The sequence below is a fragment of the Cornus florida genome, unplaced genomic scaffold (genome assembly GCF_030987335.1).
Source record: "Cornus florida cultivar Cherokee Brave unplaced genomic scaffold, ASM3098733v1 CherokeeBrave_3.0.0_Hap2_Chr06, whole genome shotgun sequence".
Taxonomy (NCBI): Eukaryota; Viridiplantae; Streptophyta; class Magnoliopsida; order Cornales; family Cornaceae; genus Cornus; species Cornus florida.
In genome coordinates this window covers 77,549,684-77,574,661 of record NW_026775576.1, presented here as the reverse complement: position 1 = coordinate 77,574,661, position 24,978 = coordinate 77,549,684, and the positions used below count along the sequence as shown (strand labels likewise).

Genomic DNA, 24,978 nt, shown 5'->3' with positions numbered 1-24,978 from the left:
CAGTACTACGATTCCAACTCAATAATAGTCAACTTAAACAAGGTACATATCAAAGCTGACAGAGCAAGCCATGGCACTCAAATGACAGGAGATGAGAAAAAGGGCAAAGAACAAGAAAAAGAAACCCAGAGGTCTTCAATTCTTTAGTTGTCTTGTGGAAAGGAGAGGGCTACAAGATGACAATAGAATTGTGATTGCAAAGAGAGAAATAGAGTTCAAGAGAGACTGCCAGCATGCAGCATGGGATGCTAATTGGAATTGTTTATAAGATCTCAACTATTGGTGCTTGACAATAGAAAAGTTAGAGCAACTAATATAGAGCTGAATGTTAGAAAAGACTTTCCAAGATTTTTTGGCCTGCCCACTCTTCCTCATCCTTTCTAAAGGGGAAAAAGGATAGTCAAATCACAAATGTGTTTCAATTTCTTTCCTGCTTTCCACCATATTTCTTATATTTTGTTTTCCTCAATTAAACAAGAGAAAACACATCTCTATCACTTCTTTTACTCTCCTCCTGCTCTCTAAGAATTGCCAAGAGTAGGAAAGAAGTCAAATAAACAGCTATAACAGAAGGGAAGAGTAATCTTAAAATTTGACATAAGTGTTCAGCGATGTTGCATTTTACCAAAAGCAATATACAACAGGTACCTGTGCAAGCACTGGATAATTTTATTCAGCCCACTTCGGCAAATGACACATTAAAAAGGAAGTGAAGAGAAGAGAGGGGAGGAGAGCAATAAAGAAAGAATTACAATTGTAATTCAATAGGCAGTACTACCATTTTAAATCATCAAAATGAAAATACAACAAGCCAATAAAACAGAAAGAGATGTGCACCAAAGCATTCAATCTATTGGTCGTTCACGGCCAATCCCATACATAGTCATGAAGCATCTATCTGTGATACCTACCATTAATTTTGCACCTTAAAAAGTCATTTTTCTTCGTTCTCCTCTTCCTTTGGTCCAAAACGACGATTAAACTTGGCAATCTGCCCAACACTTTGTGCCATCTGGCGTCTAGCTCTGAGGTGATAAACTTTACCAACCGAGTGTATTTTGGTCATCATTACATTGATCAATCGACCACTCTGGGTTACGTAGGAAATCCATTGCATCTGCGGGTGCACACCTTTCTTCATTTTCCACTAATCCACAATTCAAGAGAAACTTTATTAAACAGATGTATTAAAGGTTGCAGAAGTAATTTTCTAATCCTGTACATAAACCAACTATTTCCCTAGAATCTGGAGGAATTAAATGAGAATGCTAAAAAAATCTTCTTAACAGGACGAGTATTGCTACCACAAAAACCTTACTACCATGGTCAACGGAATGGCCACCGATAATTTTAAATGCTATGCTCAAATCAGTGTCACCTTGGGTAGTTACTATATTATACACATATATACATTATATAAACACACACACTCACAATTACGAATTAAGAGTGAAGAGGTGGTCTGATCTGTCAGGTTTGCTACTCAAACAATTTTTTGGTCTCTGTCATCCATTATCCATCTTAATGAACTCAGACCAGTTTATCAGGGGTTATTAATCATATTCGACAGTCTAATCTCAAAATTAATTTGGCTCATGAATTCAGTATTAGATCTTAAACCAACAGCCAGACATTGGACTCAACTGCTACTATTAACAAACCAAATTTAAGAACATAGTTTTGCGTAAGTAGAGAGAGAGGGTCCAACACACATACATCTGTGAGGCATTGTATCAAACATATAACAGGTTTAATCATTCTGGCCAATACAGACCATTAAACTGAAATAACCCATTACAATTAACTTTTTAATCTCATGAATAAACCAAGAATTTCCAAGCAAAAAAAGGTGGACTTGATAAATTATAATAAATTTTTTTAAAAAAAATTTATTCTTTATTCCCAACAAAAATAACTGACTAAAAGTTATTCTAAGATATGGAATTATCAGTGCATTGAAAAATGAAGCACAAATTAGTTACTTATTGGAACAAAATTGTTCTATTTATAGAAATGTCTCGAATTTAAGTCCCAAAACAATTACTTGTCAGAAGACACGGTAAACTAATACACACACTCCATACTCATAGATGCCCTTGAAACCAAATAATTGTATGTATTTCAGAGTTTGGATGATAAAGGATTGACCGAGAACGCTCATTTCTTCGTTATGAGATGATAAAACTGAATGATACTAATTCCAATATAAGAAGAACGTGAAGTAGGTCAATAGGGAGAGTGATGAGACTAACCTCGTCTGACGAGAATATCGACTTCACACGATCAGCTAACTGTTTGTTGCCTCTCTAGGGTTCGGGAGAAAAAGGTTTGAGTAGAGAACGAAAATTTGCTAGTGCTACCCTTTCTTTTTCTCTTTTCGCTTTTTGACCCCTCATGTACCTTGGTTTCTAAAAGATGTTGAACTACATCAACGTGTGTTTGTCCTTCGAAAACAACCCCCAATCACATATTCTTGGTTTGTAGTTCTTATAATAATTTTTTGTTTTCAAAAAAATAAAAAATTATATAATAAAATTCTGATTCGTTCAATTTTTAGAAAATTCAGTTATAAAAATACATATTTTTAAATAACTATCTTTTATAGATATCTAAAAATAATTTGTTTTTAGAGTTACAAACTTGATTCTAGGCAGAATGTAAGAAATTATTGGGGAAAGATCTCCCGCTACCAAGGGTCTTGTGTGAGTCTTTTGTCAATGAAAAAATAAAATAAAATTTGAAGAAGAGGAAGAGTCTTGTGGCCTAGTGTTAGCCCCTTGACGGTTGTCCAAGGGAAGACATGGGCATTTCAAGGCCATGCCATGTCTTGGGAATACTTTGGCTTTGGTTAGACAGCCATAAGGATTGTTCAGGGGGTTGTCAGCGTGCACAAGATACTCAGCGTGCACACAAGATGCTTAAAAGGATGCTCGGCGTGCACTGGGGGTGCCCAGTGGCACTTTCGTAAATATGGCGAAAAGTGAAACTTGGAGTTTTGACTCGGGATCTTTATGGGAGGTACCTTGAGTCCATAGAAGCTGGTTGGCGCAGACGGCACTCAATTTGGATGTCAGGAAAGGTCTGAAAGGCCATTATGACTCCTCAAGCATGGGTGATGTTTACTCCTGTCAGAGTGCTTGATTTCCTTAAGACTATATTAGGGGGGGTCTGTTGAGCACATCGGTTGGGCTATGGCATGGCTTGCTTAGAGAGCTTAGCCAACGTGCATGGGCACGTGTTGCACCACTCCAAGATGGTTGCACAAGTGGGGAGCATCCAAGATATTGATGGGCAAACAAGTGGGCACCGACACGCACGCTGGTGTGCAGCGGCGCGCGTGTGGGCGTGCAGGTGGGCGCGCGGTCTGGCGTCCAACCTAGTGTGCTCAAACATCTAGCTCGGCGTGCGCATGGGCGTCCAGGTGGGTTTACAGCCACGGGCGCATGAGGGTTCAGACATGGCGCGCGAAGAAAGGCACTAGTGTGTGCACCGACGTGTACTTTGGTGTGCACCCGAGCATGCGCACGGGCGTGCATGGCTTGGCACGCCGTGCACTCAGAGACATATATATGTGGGTGCAGATTGGTGGACTTGGCTTGGGCTAGGTTCACAAGGTTGACTCAGATGTGGCTAGAGCATGGACAACACAAAGTCATGGCTTGCGGTTATAAGAGGTGGTGGCTTAGTGGGCTCGGTCGGTTGGGGGAAGTTACTAGCACTTCCCACTCATCATGGGAAGTGGGGGAGTGCTGAGTAACCTCCCAAACATGTGGCACAATTCTGAGAGGACCAACACACAGGCGGTTAAAGGTGGTTTCCTCCACTATGCAGAATCTAACTTCTTGTGGTTATGTGGCATGAGCAGAACATGCCAACAAGTCTAGCAGTTGGGCTTGTCAACTGCATTATAGTGCTGGCTCATTTAGAGGGTGCCAGCACGACCCTAGGTGGATGGGGGTGTCATCCATCATCTTAGTGGGCAGTTATGGGCGGTTTTGAGAGTGGCCTATATAATGCTAAGGTGGGCTTTGTAGAGGGAACAGAGAAGAGGGTGTGAGCCTTGGTTGTTCCTTGTACGAACTCATATTCCTTTGTAATATGTTTAATATGAGCAAAGGTTGGGGCTTGTCCCTGTAACTGTGTGTGCCTTCTTTACATTTCTATACTGTGTGTATTGTGTCGTTGTGTTGGCTGAGACTTGGTGGCCCCAAGTGCCATTGCAGAGGCAAAAATTCGTGGTGTAATTTAGCCCTGTGACAATTAGTATCAGAGCCCCGTTCTACGATGGCTGGAGGTAATACTCGTGAAAGAGTTTCCCGTTTGGAAGAGTTCGTGGGTTTTCCTACAGAAACAGAGGTACAAGATGGTGCAGAAAGCCTTGTTGTTCAAATTGAAAACTTGGCTTCTGAAGTGGAGATCTTGAAGACTGATCCTGATGGGTTTGGTGACTTTATGCAGGCCACCAAAGAGCAATTGACCCGTATCTCTGAAGATGTTGAGTCATTGACTGATGTCTTCAAGAAGAACCTGAAAGACCTTGAAGATGAAGTGTCCTTGGTGAAGAGGGCCATTCATGGGAGTTCCAGAGGAGGGAGTGATCCTCTTTCGCAGAAGATCAAGATGCTGGATCCCAAGTCTTTCAGTGGTACCCGAAATGCCAAAGAGTTGGAGAATTTCCTATGGGACATGGAGCAGTACTTCAAGGCTGCTCGGATCCCTGATGGCGAGAAGGTGACCATTACAAGCATGTATCTGTCTGGTGATGCAAAGCTATGGTGGCGCACACGGACAGAGGACGATGCTTCTGCGGGTAGGCCTCGGATTGAAGTTTGGGAGACCCTCAAAAAGGAATTGAAGGACCAGTTCTTGCCTCAGAACGCTGCATGGATTGCAAGGGAATCTCTGAAAAAATTGAAGCACACAGGTACCGTTCGTGACTATGTGAAGGACTTTAGTTCCTTGATGCTGGACATTCGAAATATGTCAGAGGAGGACAAGCTGTTCAATTTCATGTCCGGATTGCAACTATGGGCTCAGGCAGAACTCCGTAGGCAAGGTGTGAGGGACCTTCCTACTGCCATGACAGCGGCTGATTGTCTTGCAGATTTCAAGATGACTTGGTCTACTACACAAGACAAGAAGAAGTCCAAGGAGGGGAAGAAAGACAAAGGCCAGTCATTTAGGTTCAAGGACAAAAAGAAGGACAAGAATCAAAAGAAGGATAAAGGCGGTGGCTTTGTCAAGGCCAAGGCAGATTACAACAACAAAGGGAGTAGTAGTGGGACTAAGCCCAACTACGGTTGTTTCATCTACAATGGTCCCCATCGTGTTAGGGACTGTCCCAAGAGGGAGAAGCTGAGTGCTATTGTCGCTGATTCAAAAGGAGACTCAGACTCGGAATCTGGTCCAACCCGAGTTAATCCTCTGCAAATGCTGAATGCTCTTACTAAAGAACAGTCCATGGAGTTAAAAGGGCTCATGTTCATTCAGGTGACACTAAACGACAAGGAAGTTTTGGCAATGGTGGACACGGGGGCCACTCATAACTTCATTGCGCAGAGGGAAGTAAGTAACTTTAATATAAAATTAATTCCACATGCTAATAAGATGAAAGCTGTGAATTCTGAAGCCAAGCCTGTTTTAGGCATGGCCACCACTTCTATGAAAGTTGGTTGTTGGGAGGGCGTAGTTAGTCTCATGGCTGTTCCCTTAGATGATTTTGATCTAATTCTTGGAATTGAGTTCCTTACGAAAGCCAGAGTGGTAGTTGTGCCATATTTGGGAGGAATTTTTATTTGGGACAGGAGTTGTCCATGTTTTATTCCATCGGTGGCTCTTTATGGGCACCAAAAGAAGGAAGATCGTAAATATGGTTGCATCGAAATAATCTCTGCATTGCAAGTGAAAACAGGTTTGAAGAGGGGAGACTCTACCTTTCTTGCAGCTATGATAGAGATCAAACCGGACCAGCTTGTTGAAGTTCCGGATTCTGTTGCTGAAATTCTAGAGGAATTTGCAGAAGTGATGCCACCAGAACTACCCAAGCAATTGCCCCCTCGACGTGCTGTTGATCACAAGATAGAGTTAGAGCCGGGTGCAAGGGCTCCTGCTCAGGCCCCATATCGGATGGCGCCTTTAAAACTGGCTGAACTGCGTAGACAGTTGGATGAGTTGCTGGAGTCTGGCTATATTCAACCATCCAAGGCACCGTATGGCGCGCCAGTGTTGTTCCAGAAGAAGCAGGATGGCTTAATGCGAATGTGTGTGGACTATAGGGCTCTGAATAAGGTGACTGTGAAGAACAAGTATCCAGTGCCCAATGCCGCTGATTTATTTGACAGGTTGTCAAGGGCATCCTACTTTACTAAGCTGGATTTACGTGCAGGCTACTGGCAGGTGCGTATAGCAGAAGGAGATGAACCCAAAACTGCATGTGTAACTCGTTATAGGTCTTATGAATTTCTTGTAATGCCGTTTGGGCTAACTAATGCCCCGGCAACCTTCTGCAACTTAATGAATAATGTGTTTTATGACTACATCGATCGCTTTGTTGTTGTTTATTTGGATGACATTGTAGTCTATAGTGAGTCATTGAAAGATCACTTAAAACACTTGAGATTGGTTTTCTCAAAACTGAAGGAGTTTCAGTTATTTGTCAAAAAGGAGAAGTGTGAGTTTTGTCGCCAAGAAGTGATGTTTTTGGGGCATTGGATCAGTAAGGGCCATGTCAGAATGGATGAGAGAAATATGAAAGCCATCCTTGATTGGTCTGCACCTACCAAAGTGACAGAGTTGAGATCTTTTCTAGGGTTGGCAAACTACTACAGAAAGTTTATAAAGGGGTATTCCAAGAAAGTTAGTCCTTTAACAGACTTGCTGAAGAAGGACAAACAGTGGGTTTGGTCTGAGGAGTGCCAGAATGCTTTTGAGATGCTTAAGCAGGCAGTGTCTACAGAACCGGTCTTGAGACTGCCTGACTTTGGTTTGCCATTTAAAGTGCATACTGATGCCTCTGATAGAGCAATTGGTGGGGTTCTAGTCCAAGAAGGACACCCATGTGCCTTTGAAAGCAGGAAGCTTAAGGATGCTGAACAGAAGTATACAACTCACGAGAAGGAGATGACTGCAGTGATACATTGTCTTGACGCATGGAAGCACTATCTGTTGGGTTCTAAGTTTACAGTGGTGACTGATAATGTGGCCAATACCTACTTCAAGACACAGAAAAAGCTTACTCCAAAGTAAGCTCGTTGGCAAGAGTTTCTTGGGGAGTTCAATTTTGTGTGGGTTCACAGACCTGGAAAGCAGAATCAGGTTGCTAATGCCTTGAGTAGGAAAGAAGTGCAGGAGTATGTGGCGTCGTTGACAACGGTGTATACTGATTTCCTTGACAGAATCAAAGAGCAATCTCAGTCTGACAATGCCTATCAGAAACTAAAGCAACAGGTTACTGATGGTGAAGTCAGAAAGTACTGGATTGAAGATAATCTACTCTATGCCAGAGGAGGTAGATTATATGTTCCTGTTGGAGGTTTGAGACGGGAACTAATGCGGGAAATGCATGATCCTCAATGGGCTGGACATCCAGGGGTGGATAGAATGTTGGCGTTGATATCCAGATCATATTACTGGCCCAAGATGGAGGATGACATAGAGTTATATGTCAAGACTTGCTTGGTCTGTCAGAAAGACAAGCATGAAAGGAAGAAGGAGGCAGGGCTACTGCAACCTTTGCCTATACCAGAGCGTCCATGGCAGTCAGTTTCAATGGACTTCATTTCTGGTTTTCCTAAGGTAGAAGGTATGAGATCTATTTTTGTGGTTGTAGATAGATTCTCTAAGTATGCAATTTTTATTGCTGCACTACATGCATGCCCAGCGGAAGTTGCTGCTGGTTTATTTCATAAGTTTGTGGTGAAATATTTTGGCTTGCCCGAAGATATTGTTAGTGATCGTGACACCAGATTTACGGGAAGGTTCTGGACAGTGCTATTTGGCTTGATGGGTTCGGAACTGAAGTTCTCCACAACAAACCATCCTCAGACTGACGGACAGACTGAGAGGATGAACCAGTTATTGGAAGAATATCTGAGGTACTATGTCACTGCAAGTCAGAAAAATTGGCTGGAGTTGCTAGACACTGCACAATTCTCTTATAATTTGCACAGGTCTTCAGCAACAGGAATGAGTCCCTTTGAGTTGGCAACAGGGCAACAACCTCGCACACCACAGGAGGTGGCAGTGCAGAGGACTGGTGGAAGATGCCCTGCAGCATACCGATATGCCCGTTCCATGCAAGAGATGGTGGAGGAGGCACAGGACAACCTTGCCAAGGCTGCGAGAAGGATGAAAAAGTATGCAGATAAAGGGAGAAGGCCATTAGAGTTCCAAGTGGGAGACAAGGTTCTGTTGAAGTTGACTCCACAGATTTGGAAGAAGATAAGCAGCAAGACTGTTCACAGAGGGCTGATTCAGAAGTATGATGGTCCATTTGAAGTTGTGAAGAAAGTAGGGAATGTTGCTTACAGATTACAGTTACCTGAAACACTGAAGGTCCATCCTACTTTTCATGTGAGTTTCCTCAAGCCTTTTCATGAGGACACTGCAGATACATCAAGACAGCAGGCTAAGAAAGCCCCACCTGTTATTCGGTTGCAGTTTAACAAGGAGGTGGAGAAGATTTTGTCTCACCGGACCCAAGGTCAGAGTAAGAAAAATCGCAGAACTGATTACTTGGTACAATGGAAATGATGCAGTGAAGCAGAGGCGAGTTGGGAAAGGGATGTGACATTATGGCAGTTTGAGAAACAGGTAAGGGAGTACTTGGACAAGTCGACGAGGACGTCGACTTCTTCTGGTGGGGGTGGTTTGTTAGCCCCTTGACGGTTGTCCAAGGGAAGACATGGGCATTTCAAGGCCATGCCATGTCTTGGGAATACTTTGGCTTTGGTTAGACAGCCATGAGGATTGTTTAGGGGGTTGTCAGCGTGCACAAGATACTCAGCGTGCACACAAGATGCTTAAAAGGATGCTCGGCGTGCACTGGGGGTGCCCAGTGGCACTTTCGTAAATATGGCAAAAAGTGAAACTTGGAGTTTTGACTCGGGATCTTTATGGGAGGTACCTTGAGTCCATAGAAGCTGGTTGGCGCAGACGGCACTCAATTTGGATGTCGGGAAAGGTCTGAAAGGCCATTATGACTCCTCAAGCATGGGTGATGTTTACTCCTATCAGAGTGCTGGATTTCCTTAAGACTATATTAGGGGGGGTCTGTTGAGCACATCGGTTGGGCTATGGCATGGCTTGCTTAGAGGGCTTAGCCAACGTGCATGGGCACGTGTTGCACCACTCCAAGATGGTTGCACAAGTGGGGAGCATCCAAGATATTGATAGGCAAACAAGTGGGCACCGACATGCGCGCTGGTGTGCAGCGGCGCGCGTGCGGGCGTGCAGGTGGGCGCGCGGTCTGGCGTCCAACCTAGTGTGCGCAAGCATCTAGCTCGGCGTGCGCATGGGCGTCCAGGTGGGTTTACAGCCACGGGCGCATGAGGGTTCAGACATGGCGCGCGAAGAAGGGCACTAGTGTGTGCACCGGCGTGCACTTTGGTGTGCACCCGAGCGTGCGCACGGGCGTGCATGGCTTGGCACGCCGTGCACTCAGAGACATATATATGTGGGTGCAAATTGATGGACTTGGCTTGGGCTAGGTTCACAAGGTTGACTCAGATGTGGCTAGAGTATGGGCGACACAAAGTCATGGCTTGCGGTTACAAGAGGTAGTGGCTTAGTGGGCTCGGTCGGTTGGGGGAAGTTACTAGCACTTCCCACTCATCATGGGAAATGGGGGAGTGCTGAGTAACCTCCCAAACATGTGGCACAATTCTGAGAGGACCAACACACAGGCGGTTAAGGGTGGTTTCCTCCACTATGCAGAATCTAACTTCTTGTGATTATGTGGCATGAGCAGAACATGCCAACAAGTCTAGCAGTTGGGCTTGTCAACTGCATTACAGTGCTGGCTCATTTAGAGGGTGCCAGCACGACCCTAGGTGGATGGGGGTGTCAAAATGAAAGATTGAAATCACTCCAAAGCATTCAGCAACCGTCCGCCTTTTGTTCTAGAGGACCAATCATTTTTCTAATAAAAATAACAATAACAATAACAATAACAATAAAACAAGAACAAAAACGCTTGACTACGTAATTCTGATGCAATCCAGTGCAAAAGTGTTCGACTGGTAAATATATGCTCAGTAATACAACTCAAAGCTGCTATTTTTTTCAGTCACTTTATACTCTTCAAATTTCTTCCATAGACTGGAGCTTCACTTGACCCTTATCAAGACTATCACAAATTCATGATGCATTTGAGAATTTGATTCTTGTTAAAAAAAAAAAAAAAAAAACTAAGAATGAATGTTTGAGAGACTCATTTCTGTGCAGAATGAAGTATTTGTCGTCATTATTGTTGCAGCAACCATTCCATTATTTCTACTTATGCAATAGCTCGAGTTATCCACGGGCCAAAAACGAAGATGGATAAGCATCCTTCATCGTCTCAGGCAAAAAATCGAAGACAATCGGAGGGAGAAGTGGGCTAATAAATCATGATATTCAAGCCGATAGGTTAAAGCCTATTCATCTAGTGAAAAATTATGGCCATTAATGGCCTGAAGTGGAACGTTATGGCCATATATCACAATCTGTATAGCACTATAGACTATCTACTGTAAGCAATAAATAGCCAAAGGGTTGAACACGCCATAAAAATTCTAAACGTCCAAATCCAAGAAGCATTCAGTAGCACAACATAGCAAGTACCATATTGCATTTTACATAAATCTACCGAGGATAAGCAAATACATCGAAGGTAATATGCAGAAAGCAGACAACAACAACAACAATGCAGACCTAGCTTGCTTTATTTAAGGGCATTTCACTAGGGGACGTGTATGAACACCCATAGCACATGCCGTACTTAATTAAGACATACACATACTGATGTGTGAGCTTCGGAGCCCAGTTCTCAGTGCTGAACTAGGCATTCTTGCTTCCCGGACACCATAGAAGGGCAGGCGCCGTTGTTAAGGGACTCAACTTCTCCAAAAGATTGAGGAGTGACGTCTGGCTCCTTGTCCAAGCTCTGAGGGACACTTCCATTTCCGTCATGGTCACAAGCAATTGCTTCAAATATTAGATCTTTCACTTCTTGGAACCTCTCTTCAGAGAGAGAGACTTCTGCAAGGAGCCTCCAAGCATTTTCCTCAGATGCCTCTTCATAATCCTTCTTCCTTTTCAACACCATATGCCCACTAATTTCCCAAACTGCTGGGTTCACTTGGGTGTCCAGAAGCTCTGGATTCACTTCCCCAAGAGCCTGTTTCTCAGCGTAACACTGTTCATTGGTTCCCGAGGAGAAGAAAATACAAAAATCAGTCATCCAAACTCTAAGCAGTGAGAGAAACAACTTATAAGTCATAAACAAGCAAAAATTTGATAGTACCTGCGGAAAGAGAAAGACACGTTTCCCAGAATCAGAGATAAGGACATTGTAAGGAATGTTGTTCTCTTGAAGGCAAATGCACGAGTCAGAGACAGCATTGGACAAATCTTGCATGGTATTTCCACCCTCAAAAACGAGACCTCTAACTGGATAATTCAGAAGCTCAGAAACTTTCACCCCATCGTCCAAAGTGGTTATTTTCTTAGTGGGAACCTTCTCAATGGGAAAGGGCACAGCCAAGTAATAAGCCTGTTGCCATTCAAATTGCAGGATTCCTTCTCATTAAATTTAACTAATTGAAGCAATATCAATGTTTACCAGGCAGAATAAATAAGATATATCATGAGCCAAATCTAAACTACAGTTTGTGAGAAAGATAAGTGGCCAATAAGAACCTGAAAGTGAAGATGGTTGATGGTAGCAAATGCACCCAAGCTGTTGTAACCCAATCGAAAGTATGGGCTCCCTGCTTCTGCTGCCATGTAAAGTGCAAGCGAGAAGCTTTCACGGTCAATCCTCTGCGGCAAGGACTCGAGAACCCGAGGGATCAAAAGCACATGTCCATATTCGATAGGACTAACCTGTTAAATTTTACACAACAAAAAATCAGGTCACTATAAACTGCTTCTAGATATTCTATGAACATGATAAACAAAAATGATGTATTTACGTTGATGGCAACAACACTCGGAGAACTCTCAACATCAATGGGTGCATTAGGGAAGAACTGGACTTCATCATTTTCACTTGCTTCAAACTGGAAAAGCACCTCTTCCTGCCCAACTTTGGTGAAGTTGAATTTGTTCCCATCAAAGGGCTGCAGGACCTTATCAACACGAAACTCAGTTGGCCTCTTCTTAAGGTGACGGCCCTCATTCAGCTGTGCAATGAAGCCATATCCTCCCGGAATCACCTATACCACAATTATAAAAACAAATTAAGATAGAGGTCACAATACAATTGGGTCAACAACCATCTATTGAATTGCCTACAGAGTGGTACTGAAAGAAAAAGGAAAGGATGAAACCTTGGTTTCGCAGGCAGTGACATCATAGCGAAAGAGGCCTCTCTGGATACGATCCTCCCACTGCAATCAAGTGGCAAAAAAAATTTTAGCTGATTATTATGATTGACGATAAATACAAAAATTGCTAATGAACTTGAAATTTTACCTCCCCAAGAAGGAGTTCGTCCAAGAAGGCAACAGGAGGCTCTTTGTTCCCATTCTCGCCAAGTAAACCCTTTTCACAAACGATTTTGCTGACCCTCTTGAAAGCATATAAAGGTAATTTTGCCCCTATTTAAAACCCCAATTTAGTCAATACCCATAAAAACATAACATAGCTCATATCAATCACAGAAACACGAGTTTAATTCAAAATTTGTGATTCAAAGCATTTTAACAAATACCTGGGATGCAACACTTGTTGAGGCAATTCCGGCCACAACCGCCTCCGGGTCCGGCGCCTTCCTCCGTCTCTTCCTTTTGGTAATTGGAAACTACAGTCGGAACCCTCTTGATCCTCAACATCATGAATTCAGCAAATACACAAACGAGATCGAAATAGCAAGCAGATCTTGAAGAATAGATATAAGTATACAATGAATCTAACTACAATAGACGACCTAAACCTAAACTAAAAGGAGGAGGAGGAGGAGGAGGAAAGAGGTGAACCACCGCCGGCGAGGAAGAGGAGGTCGGAAGGACTACCGCCTTCGGACGGCAAAGCGCCTCGTCCGCCGTGCGGCGAAGGGTTGCAGCTCTCAATCACACTGACACAACCCTTGCGTCGTACTGCCCGGACATGTAATAGTGGCCGCGATACTCCGTGTATAGCCGTGATGTCTACAACGTGTCGAAACTGGGTTTTACCCCTACCCAAAACCAGAAAAGCCCTCTCTTTCTCTCTCTAAATCCAGCCCTCTCCAGCCAACACACGAACGGAAAATGGTTTCTCTCTCTCTTTCTTCTGTTTCTGATCGCTAAACTGGGTTTGTTTTGGGCCTTTGGTTGATTGCCCTCTCTCTGCTATGTAAATTTCTGGGGTTGAGGAGATGCGAGTGAGAGGGAGTGATTTATAGAGAAAGGGCGTGGGAGAGGTAGTGTTGGTTGGTTGTGGCTGTGGTTGTGCCTTGATGCTTGCAATTCCTTGTGGTTACTGTGAATCAAGACAATAATTGAAAGAGCGGAGGAGAGAGACCCTGTTAGAGAGAGAAACTTTGTGTGTGAGAGAGAGACAGAGGGATATATTACGTTTTGGTGTCCATATGTTGGTCGTATATTCCAATTCTACTCTCCTACATCCCTTTCTTGTTTTTTTTTTGTTTGGACCAGTGAAACATAAAATGGCAATACAACATTAACATTTCATGCTTAAAAAAATAAAAGAAAATAAAAATTAGTATCTTTATTCTCTTAGGCTCACAAAAAGAAAAAGTACAAAAAGAAAAAAGAATCTACCAAAAGGCAAAAGGAAATTGGATATCGCATTATCCAATTCATGAATTTAAGTTCGACACACAATAAGTTCGAACAATTAAGGGTTCGTGAATATGTTCATCAATTGGTGTTGACAAACAAACTCAATAAATATTGTAAGTATAATTCATTTAATAGGAATTGTTTTAATTTATAACTTCTTCTTTTTTACAATTTTAATTTTGAAGTTTGAGTTTGAGCTCAAATTATATTAAAATTACGATTTATTAAACAAGGCAAAACGAATGGAGTCCAAACTTATTACTTAATAAGTAATATTTGAGTCGAGTTTGAATATTCTTGTATGAACTTCACTTGAGTTTAAATAATTAAAATTTTGATTCTACTCAATTTATCTTGTTTATAACTCTAAATTTTTATTATATATATATATATGTGTATATATATATATTCATTTTTGCAAGACTTCTACAATTGAACCCTGCCTCCTTTGCATAAACTATGCTAATTATTTTCTTTAACTGAAACAAAAGTCTCCATTATTATTAAACCATACAAAGCAGGAAATGAATTAAAATTGTTAAAAAAGACATGCTGAAAATTAATATAATTACACATAAATATACTTAAGAATATATCAACGCTCTTGCGGTCTGTGAAAATTTTAACCGATAAATGAAATAAAAAGAATTTAAAATTAATTATTTTTGTATATGGAACAAAATGGAATTAGTAAAATAGAAATAGAGTTTGATAAATTGTAAAGTTTACTTTTCAAATCTCAAAAAATTATTACTATATTTTATCATTTCAATCCATTTATCGAATTCAATTATACTTCCAATCCCATCTATGTATTTCAAAATCACAAAAGTTCCATCTTAAACTTCAAATTGTAGTACTAGTTGTTTCTGTCGTTTTTTTATCTGACAAATTCCATTTCCCTTTGGAAATGGAATCTGAAGTGTCTGACAAATTGTACAACATGTTGAGAGGTACCTGTAGGTCCCACTTTGTGCACAAGAGGTCAGCCTTAGGAAATTTCGTATACAGGTAAAAGATTTGATGACAGAATTATCTTTGTGCTGTGAAATTATTAGTGCGTGGTACCACGACCAATTACTATTTCGACATCCAAGCATATTCAGCCTTTACAATATGTGAATTTTATTAAATTGTGTTTTAGGTGTTAGGGGTGATTCTTCGTCACAATTGGTCTCAGGTCTCAGATTATGTAATAAAAGAAGTTTGCATAATTTTAAAATTATTGGTTTATAGTCGATCATCATTGAATACATAAGCAAGTTAGGACTGTATAAAAGAAAAATAAATAAAAATCAACCTTTTGCTTTTTGTCCAACAGTAAATTGGATGGAAATGACAGAAAAATGGAAGGACGAGACATCCTAGGGAAAAGATTATGAACTTCCCTCGTTTTGTTCGATTGGATGGAAGAAAAGAGAAGAACTTACTAAATTCCTTTGTTCATTGCGAGAGAAGGGAAGAGAGAATTTAAAATTATTTTTATCATTATACCTTCATTATTATTATTATTATTATTTTCCGATAAATAGCCATTATCTTTACTATTCATTTAAACAGTACCATTAATTTCACTCTAATTTATTATTATTTTTAATTATATATATATATATATATATAATCATATTTTATCACGTAGACTATGTATTTTTTCTTTATGTAGGCTGTTTATTTTTTCTTCTAAATCCTCTTTTTACTAATAAATAAATTATATAACAAACAATCCATATATATATATATATAAGTATATACTTTTTACTAATAAGTATATATGTAAGATAAAGGAGAAGGTTCAATACAAGATAAAAGGAGAAAGTATATATATATATAGATTGTTTTATTAAATGTGCAAAGTGTTTCAGTATTTCAGTATTTATTTATTAATTGATATAAATTCTATAACACTCATAATTATCTAATAAAATTCAAATTAATTCAAAATATAAAAAGAGTTTAATTCAAATTACAAAGTCACACATTTGTTTTAAGTAAAAATGATTACATGGAAGCCTCTTATAAAACTATAGAGCTAAAGAAATAATAATTACACCTTCTCGGCCTTTTGGCTAAGATCAAGTGTAGTACTAAATTTTTTTTGGGTCAGCTTTTTGACTAACATTTCTTGGTCTTTTGGCTAAGATCAAGTGTAGTACTACTTTCTCGGCCTTTATGCAAAGAGTTTCAGTTTTTATTTATTAATTGATATAAATTCTATAAAACTCAAAATTACCTAATAAAATTCAAATTAACAAAATATAAAAATAATTTAATTCCCAATAAAGAGCTCTCATATATTATTATATCCCACTATATAAATTCTATAAAACTCAAAATTACCTAATAAAATTAAAATTCAATCTATAATCAATTGTGCTTGACCAAATGGTCCATAAATTAACCTCTTTATATATTTATTAAAAATCGAATTAGACAAGATTTATTAATATAAAAAAATTTATTAATTGATATATTAAACAAAATAATTTTTCTAAAACTCTACAATAAATTAGCTTTTATTATGAGTTTCTTAGTAAAATTAAATCTAATTCGACAAGAATATATTTAAAGAAAATAAAATAATTTCTATAAAACTCCATCGCAAATTACCTATTTTATTTTCAATAAAACTATATCACACTAAACAAATATATATATTTAAAGAGTTTCTATAAAACTTTAACACAAATTACCTATTTATCTATTTATTATGAGTTTTTTAATAAAAGGAAATCTAATTAGACAAGTATTGTTAATATAAAAATTATTTATTAATTGATATAAAAAGAGGTTTTAAAATAGTTTCTATAAAACTCTAACACAAATTACCTATTTATCTATTTATTATGAGTTTTTTTTAATAAAAGTAAATCTAATTAGACAAGAATTATTAAAATCAAAAATATTTATTAATTAAAATTTACCTAATAAAATCATGCAAAGTGTTTCAGTATTTATTTATCTATATAAATAAATATTTATTAATTGATACAAAAATAGTTTCTATAAAACTCTAAAAATTACTAAATAAAATCAATCACATTCTATATAAAACTCTAATTTTTAGTTCAATATAAAAAGATTAGTTATTTTTTATCGATAATTATCATAATATAACCGGCCTGGCCCAGTTATGATTATGTAATTATCAGGACACATGTCATCATCCTATTAATTCAAGAAGCCTATAAATAGAGGTATGGAGGAAGGAGGAAGGGGTACAGAAATTGAGAATTCTAGAAATTCAAAATTCCAGATTAAAATACAGAAACTCTGTCAAAGAGTTTTAGTATTTATTTATTTATATAAAAAATATTTATTAATTGATATAAAAAAAATAGTTTTTTTTTTTTATAAAATTATCACAATATAACCGACCCGGAATAAAATACGTAAACTCTGATATAAAAAGAGTTTTTATCTATACTATTATTAGATGTGCAAAGAGTTTCAGTATTTATTTATTTATATAAAAAAAATAGTTAAATCACTAAAATCTACATAATAAAATTTAAAATAACCCATTTATCTATTTATTATTATGAATTTTTTAATAAAAAAATCTAATTAGACAAGAATTACTAATATAAAAAATATTTATTAATTTATATGTAAAACAAAATAATTTTTGTAAAAGTGAACCACAAATTAGCTTTTATTATGAGTTTCTTAATAAAATTAAATCTAATTAGAAAAGGATATATTTAAAGAAAATAAAATAATTTTTATAAAATTCTATCACAAATTACCTATTTTATTTTCAATAAAACTCCATCACACTAGACAAAGATATATTTAAAGAGTTTCTATAAAACTCTGACACAAATTAACTATTTATCTATTTATTATGAGTTTTTTAATAAAAATAAATCTAATTACATAAGTATTATTAATATAAAAAAATATTTATTAATTGATATAAAAAGAGGTTTTAAAAGAGTTTCTATAAAACTCTAACACAAATTACTTATTTATCTATTTATTATGAGATTTTTTCAATAAAAGTAAATCTAATTAGACAAGAATTATTAAAATAAAAAATATTTATTAATTAAAAATTGCCTAATAAAATAATGCAACGTGTTTCAGTATTTCTGTATTTATTTATTTATATTAAAAAAATATTTATTAATTGATATAAAAATAGTTTCTATAAAACTTTAAAAATTACCTAATAAAATCAATCACATTCTATATGAAACTCTTATTTTTAGTTCAATATAAAAAGAATAGTTATTTTTTATAAATAATTATCACATTATAATCGGCCCGGCCTGGCCCAATTATGATTGTTTATAATTATGTAGTTATCAGAAAAGGACATATATCATCATCCTACTAATCCAAGAAGTTTATAAATAGAGGTATGGATGAAGGATGAAGGGGTATAGAAATTAAAAATTATATAAATCCAGAATTGTAGAGTAAAAAACAGAAATTCTACAAAGAATTTCAATATTTCAGTATTTATTTGTTTATATAGAAAATTATTTATTAATTGATATAAAAAGTATTTTTATCTATACTATTACTAGATGTGCAAAGAGTTTCAGCATTTAACTATTTATTTATTTATATAAAAAAAATATTTAAAAAACTAAAATCTAAATAAGAAAATTTAAACTAACCTATTTATCTATTTATTATAATGAATTTTTTAATAAAAAAATCTAATTAGATAATAATAATTAATATAAAAAATATTTATTAATTGATATATAAAACAAAATAATTTTTCTAAAACTCTACCACAGATTAGCTTTTATTATGAGTTTCTTAATAAAATTAAATCTAATTAGATAAGGATATATTTAAAGAAAATAAAATAATTTCTATAAACATAAATTACCTATTTTATTTTCAATAAAAATCTATCAAACTAGACAAAGATATATTTAAAGAGTTTCTATAAAATTTTAACACAAATTATCTATTTATCTATTTATTATAAGTTTTTTAATAAAAGGAAATCTAATTAGACAAGTATTATTAATATTAAAAATTATTTATTAATATATATAAAAAGAGGTTTTTAAAGTGTTTCTATAAAACTCTAACACAAATTACCTATTTATCTTTTTATTATGAGTTTTTTTAAATAAAAGTAAATATAATTAGACAAGAATTATTAAAATAAAAATATGTATTAATTGCAAAATTACCTAATAATAAAAATCACACTCTATATAAAACTCTTATTTTTAATTCAATATAAAAATAATAGTTATTTTTAATGGATAATTATCACAAAATAACCAGCTATTATGTCATTATTAGAAAATGACACATGCCATAATCTTATTAATCTAATAAGCCTATAAATAGAAATTGAGAATTCTATAAATCTAGAATTACAGAGTAAAATAGAAATTCTGCCAAAGAGTTTCAGTATTTATGAAAACGAGTGTTTATCTATACTATTATTAGATGTGCAAATAGTTTCAGTATTTATTTATTTATATAAAAAAATATATAAACATTAAAATCTACATAATAAAGAGTTTCTATAAAACTTTAACACAAATTATCTACATTAAAATCTACATAATAAAGAGTTTCTATAAAACTTTAACACAAATTATCTATTTATTGTGAGTTTTTTAATAAAAAAAAATCTAATTAGATAAGTATTACTAATATAAAAAATTATTTATTAATTGATATAAAAAGAGGTTCAAAAGAGTTCCTATAAAAAAATTATAACACAAATTATCAATTTATCTATTTATTATGATTTTTTTTTTAATAAAAGTAAATCTAATTAGACAAGAATTATTAAAATAAAAATGTTTATTAATTGATATACAAAGAATTTTTGAAAGAGTTTATATTAAACTCTAACACAAATTACCTATTTATTTATTTATTAATTTTTTTATTAAAATAAATTCTAATTAGACAATAATTATTAATATAAAAATTATTTTTTAATTGATATAAAAAATAAAATAATTTTTCTAAAACTCTATCACAAACTACTTTTTATTATGAATTTTTTTTAAATAAAAGCTAATATAATTTGACAAGAATTATTAAATTTAAAATTATTTATTAATTGATAGAAAAAGAGTTTTTAAAAGAGTTTCTATTAAACTCTAACACAAATTACTTATTTATTTATTTATTATAAGTTTTTTAATAAAAGAAAATCTAATTAGACTATAAAAACTCTATCACAAATTACCTATTTTATTTTCAATAAACTTATAATACATTAGATAAAGATATATTTTAAGATTTTTTTATAAAAAATCTAATACAAATTACCTATTTATTTATTTATTTTGAGTTTTTTTAATAAACGGAAATCTAATTGGACAAGTATTGTTAATAGAAAAAATTATTTATGAATTGATATAAAAAGATATTTTAAAAGAATTCCAGAGTTTCTATAAAATTCTAACATATATTACCTATTTATCTATTTATTATGAGTTTTTTTTTAATAAAAGAAAATATAATTAAACAATAATATTTTTAAAGAAAATAAAATAAATTTTTATAAAACTCTATCACATTATCTACAAAAACATTTAACACGTGTATCGCACGTGCCTTTTCCTAGTGTGTGTGTGTATATATATATATAACACATGAATCATATTATTTATTTATTTATTATTATTATTATTATTTTTGCGTGAGATGAGATGTGTAAGGTTTAATTTTTAATATTTGGATAGGATAATATTGTAATTTAATAGTATTATAATTGCTCCATTTGTTTTCTCTCTTCTCTTCCGCCCAAATTTGAGGGGATGAAAATTTGTTAAGAGAGAGGGATAAGACATCCCTCTTGTTATTATCCTTTCCCTCTGTGTCTCCTTCCTACCGAAGGAACTTCCTATTTTCTTTCCACCCCTCTTTCTTCCTTCCTACCGAACAGAGCAAAGTAATTGGTTGGGACCAATAATTCCAAGATTATCTAAAAAAATATTATATAATAATTTTGAGATATTTTACATGGTTCTGCTAATCGTAACTCAATATACAAATAAATGTATTAATTTTATTCAAATTCTTGTGTTTGTGTCATGTTATGATTGACCGATATCATGTAGTTCCGGATTATATTATAATTTCTCTTTTATGTTGGTAGTGGCAATAAATTATTACATAGTTCCTGAACCAATGATCCCAACCAATCATCAATTGACACACAATTGACTCGGGATTATATAATAATTTATCAATCGTGACTTGGCTTGTATCGACTCTGAACCAAGCACTATGCGACACCTTAACAAATACATTAAAAAAATATGATTTGTCAATGTGCCACACATTTATTGATTCAGGATCAATGGTGTCCGATTATGTAATAAATTTTCTTTGGTTGGTAATAACTAGCTAGAAAGGAAAAGAAAAGAAAAAAATTAAAATTTTTATGCGTTTGTTTAGATGGAAAGTGAAAACTTTTGGAAAAGTAGGATTCTCGCATGTTGTGAAATTTTCCTAAAAAATTTCCCTAGGTTCGTTTCGTTAGACGGAAATAGATGGTGGAAAGTGAAAGTGAAAGAAAGTGAAGTGAGAAAAAGAAAATTAAGTTTTTATGGTACATTTGATTAGTATGAAATTTTTTCAAAAAAGTTGTGAGAAAATATTATGTTGTTAATTTGGATGGAACGAACGAGAAAAAAAAAAAAAAATGATTATCCTTGTCAAAACTGTCCTTATAATTTTAAATACTAAAAATATAAATAAATTTGAGTAAAATTAATTCATGCATCAAATTTTGTTATTGATAATAATATTCTAAACATGTATGAGACACCAAGTCACCTAAATTTATTTAGTCAAAAATATTTTAATATATATATGATTTGGACATTACAATTTTATATAGTAATTGTAAGGACTTTGATGAAATCGAATAAGATTATGATTATTCTACTAAATGTTTGTTTATATTAGAATAACTAAAAATAATGGAAGTTCACGAGGGTTTTCTTTTTTAATTCAACTAGAATTATATAATTATAGAATATTTTTTATTATTCTTTTTTAAGGAACGTATATATTCCCTAAAACTTATAATAACTCTAGTATCCAAATTATAAAATCTAATTGATATGTATATATACATGTTGTTAATTAATATAATGCACTTCAAAAATACCCACCATAATATGTTATATGTATATACATATTTGGAAGGTAAAAAATAAAAATAAAAAAGGGAGAAAAAAAAAGGAAAAAAAAGGGGGAAAAAAGAATAAAGCGATAAAAATAGATTAAAAAAATGCTAACCCTAATTTCACGAGTTCATTTATGTTTGAAAAAAAAATGTCCCACAAAAAGGGAAAAAAAAAAAAAAAAGGAAACCCAACTGATAATTATGGGTATAATAGGAATTTAAAATATAACTTCACAACTTTATTGAGAAACAGAATTTTCGACGTGTTTTATACCAGAATCGTTTTAGAGAAAATTAACTACTTGCGGGAAAATTAGGGTTAGTGTTGGTGTTATAGGTGAATGGGAATCTTAGTTTGATTGGAAACTTACAACCTTGATATTTGAGTTTTACAATTGTTGTGTTCGTTAACGATACAATTTAGATATTAATAGAAATAATTGTATTATTATTTTTAATAATAATTTTACTTTTTTTTAATAATAAAAAGATACAAACAATTAGGTCTAAAGTGATTCATCAAATACAATTCTATTTTATTTTAAAATATTTAAATTCCTAAGAGTAGTTTTGGTAATAAAATTAATTATATATATATATATATATATTTACTCTATCCAAATTAACAAAATAATATTTCTCATAACTTTCTTGAAAAATTTTACTCCTAACCAAATATATACTAAAAATTTTATTTATTTATTTTTTTTACTTCATTTTCTTTTCACTTTCACTCTCTATCATAAAATTTTCTTCACGCCCATTTTTTCCTCCCACTTGGTTAGGGACTTATGGTGTCCGTTTCATATACTATAATTTCTCCGATAAATTCCGATTTTCTTGATGGCCACTTTTCCCATCACGTGTGAGTCCAATGACAAGCGTAGGATCCACGTAGCATTCACATATGACTACCTGCGTACGAACACGTGGCCTGTTTTGGACGATACACGATTCATAAAATTCAAGTGGTTCTGTTGAAGAGGCCAACGCAAACAGACCCCACAAGACTTGCAAGTTACAGGATCTTATTACGAATTATTCCGTGGTATATAGCGTCGTCTGATGGAAACACAACCGGAGTCGAAGTTTCCACGCGTTGATCGTTCATTGGCGGATATAGTTTGACCCAAACCCCGACATATGATATTACTCTTGGTGGTTCTAACTGATACGCGTAAACCACGTAACAGGTTTATCTTCCAAATTTTAAATATTTATTTATTTTCTAAAATTAGATGAATTTTGATGATTCAATTATTGAAAATTATCAAAAATTAAATAAGAGTACTAAAATTTATTGAAAACTTATTTTTATTAAATCTATTTACTAAAATTGAGTACCAATTCATTTTTAGCCTTATGTGTCAAGTTACAGAAAATTCAGAATAAGATGAACCCTAGTCTCTTTTATGCTTACACTAATCTAGAGATTAGTTATAGTTTACTGATAAATAATTGCAACACAAATCCAAATTTTGAAATGGACCAGGGTTGTGAGAAATTTGGTACAAACAAAAACAATTGAGCAATGACGTATCCTTGATAGCAATCAAATACATAAATAAATAAAGTGTACGCTTTAATGAAAAATAATCAATTAAACATTATGACACGTTATTCTAGTACAATTTGATTCAATATATCAAAAAGATTGTCCCTTACCGATAAGAATTATATAACGACAACTTGTCAATGTCTAATCATGTAGTGCCGAAATAATTTTATGTACGAAAACTGCAAAAGCGTATCTTTTTACATGTGACTCAACCAAATCAAATCGTAGAGTGAAGCACCGAACAAATAGGAAGGAAACTTCATGGGCAGAGAATACGTCCATAAATGCTGCCAAAACCACTCCCATAACTTTGGAAAAGGTTATTATTACCGCGAATCGCAGAAAATCACTCGACTTTTACCACTTAGTAAAAAAATTTCATTGTGAATTATTTTAGGATAACTAGCAAGAAAAGAAAAGAATTGAAAAATATTTAAATTTGTTGTACTTTTGTTTGGGATGAAACGAAAATTTTCAGGAAATTGGATTCTCGCAAATAACTTATTTTCTTTAAAACGATTCCGGTATAAAATACGCGAATTTTTATTTCTCAATTGTTAAGTTATATTTTAAATTTCTATTATACCCATAATTATCAGTTGGATAACTTAGGTTTTCTTTATCTTTTTGTCCCTTTTTTATAGATATTTTTTTCCCAAACGTAAATGAAATCGTGAAATTGGAGAGACCTTATTTTTAGCAAATTTTTTTAATCTATTTTTATTGCTTTATTCTTTTTTCCCTTTTTTTTTGTTTTTTTTTTTCCCTTCCAAATACGTCTATACATATAACATATTATGGTGGATATTTTTTAAGTGCATTATATTAATTTTCAATATGTGTATATACATATCAACTAGGTTTTATAATTTTGATACTAGAGTTATTATAAATTTTACGAAATATATACGTTCCTTAAAAAGAATAATACAAAATATTTTATAGTTATATAATTCTAGTTGAATTAAAAAAGAAAACCCTCATTAACTTGGTTGTTATAAATAAAATTATATTGGTTTTGATTATTTTAATATAAATAAACATATAGTGAAACAATCCTAATTTTATTCAACTTCATTAAAATCCTTACAATTACTATATAAATTGTAATGTCCAAATCACACACACACATATATATATATAAATATTTTTGAGTAAAGAAATTCCGGTGACTTGGTGTCTCACACAAGTTCAGAATATTATTATCAACAACAAAATTTGATGTATGAATTAATTTTATTCAAATTTATTTATATTTTTAGTATTTAAAATTATAAGGACAATTTTGACAAGTACAATTA

General features: G+C 34.2%; 2 protein-coding genes and 1 pseudogene across 2 annotated transcripts; 1 reads left to right on the top strand and 2 right to left on the bottom strand.

Moving 5' to 3' along the window:
• Window positions 1-636: 636 nt before the first annotated feature.
• LOC132312188 (uncharacterized) lies at window positions 637-2,415 on the bottom strand. Its single transcript, XM_059810453.1, has 2 exons — window positions 2,253-2,415; window positions 637-1,147 (listed from the first exon to the last, which is right to left on the bottom strand). Exon 2 carries the CDS (start codon window positions 1,139-1,141, stop codon window positions 935-937), a length of 207 nt encoding a protein of 68 aa, XP_059666436.1. The 5' UTR covers window positions 1,142-1,147; window positions 2,253-2,415; the 3' UTR covers window positions 637-934.
• An 8,326-nt stretch (window positions 2,416-10,741) lies between these two features.
• LOC132312187 (GDP-L-galactose phosphorylase 2-like) lies at window positions 10,742-13,704 on the bottom strand. The gene is made up of 7 exons (XM_059810452.1): window positions 12,914-13,704; window positions 12,676-12,800; window positions 12,531-12,590; window positions 12,174-12,416; window positions 11,899-12,084; window positions 11,504-11,752; window positions 10,742-11,395 (listed from the first exon to the last, which is right to left on the bottom strand). Exons 1-7 carry the CDS (start codon window positions 13,035-13,037, stop codon window positions 11,027-11,029), a joined length of 1,356 nt encoding a protein of 451 aa, XP_059666435.1. The 5' UTR covers window positions 13,038-13,704; the 3' UTR covers window positions 10,742-11,026.
• Window positions 13,705-16,031: 2,327 nt separating this feature from the next.
• Window positions 16,032-16,189, top strand: LOC132315125 (U2 spliceosomal RNA; annotated as a pseudogene).
• The last annotated feature ends 8,789 nt before the right edge of the window (window positions 16,190-24,978 follow it).

What these genes read in the sequence shown, in the direction of transcription:
- LOC132312188 (XM_059810453.1), bottom strand. Translation starts at nt 1,141, where the DNA reads ATGAAGAAAGGTGTGCACCCGCAGATGCAATGGATTTCCTACGTAACC.
- LOC132312187 (XM_059810452.1), bottom strand. Translation starts at nt 13,037, where the DNA reads ATGATGTTGAGGATCAAGAGGGTTCCGACTGTAGTTTCCAATTACCAA. An exon ending in TCACTGCCTGCGAAACCAAG is followed by an intron (nt 12,417 to 12,530) that starts GTTTCATCCTTT and finishes ATTGTGGTATAG; the next exon opens with GTGATTCCGGGAGGATATGG. An exon ending in TCAACCATCTTCACTTTCAG is followed by an intron (nt 11,753 to 11,898) that starts GTTCTTATTGGC and finishes GAATGGCAACAG; the next exon opens with GCTTATTACTTGGCTGTGCC.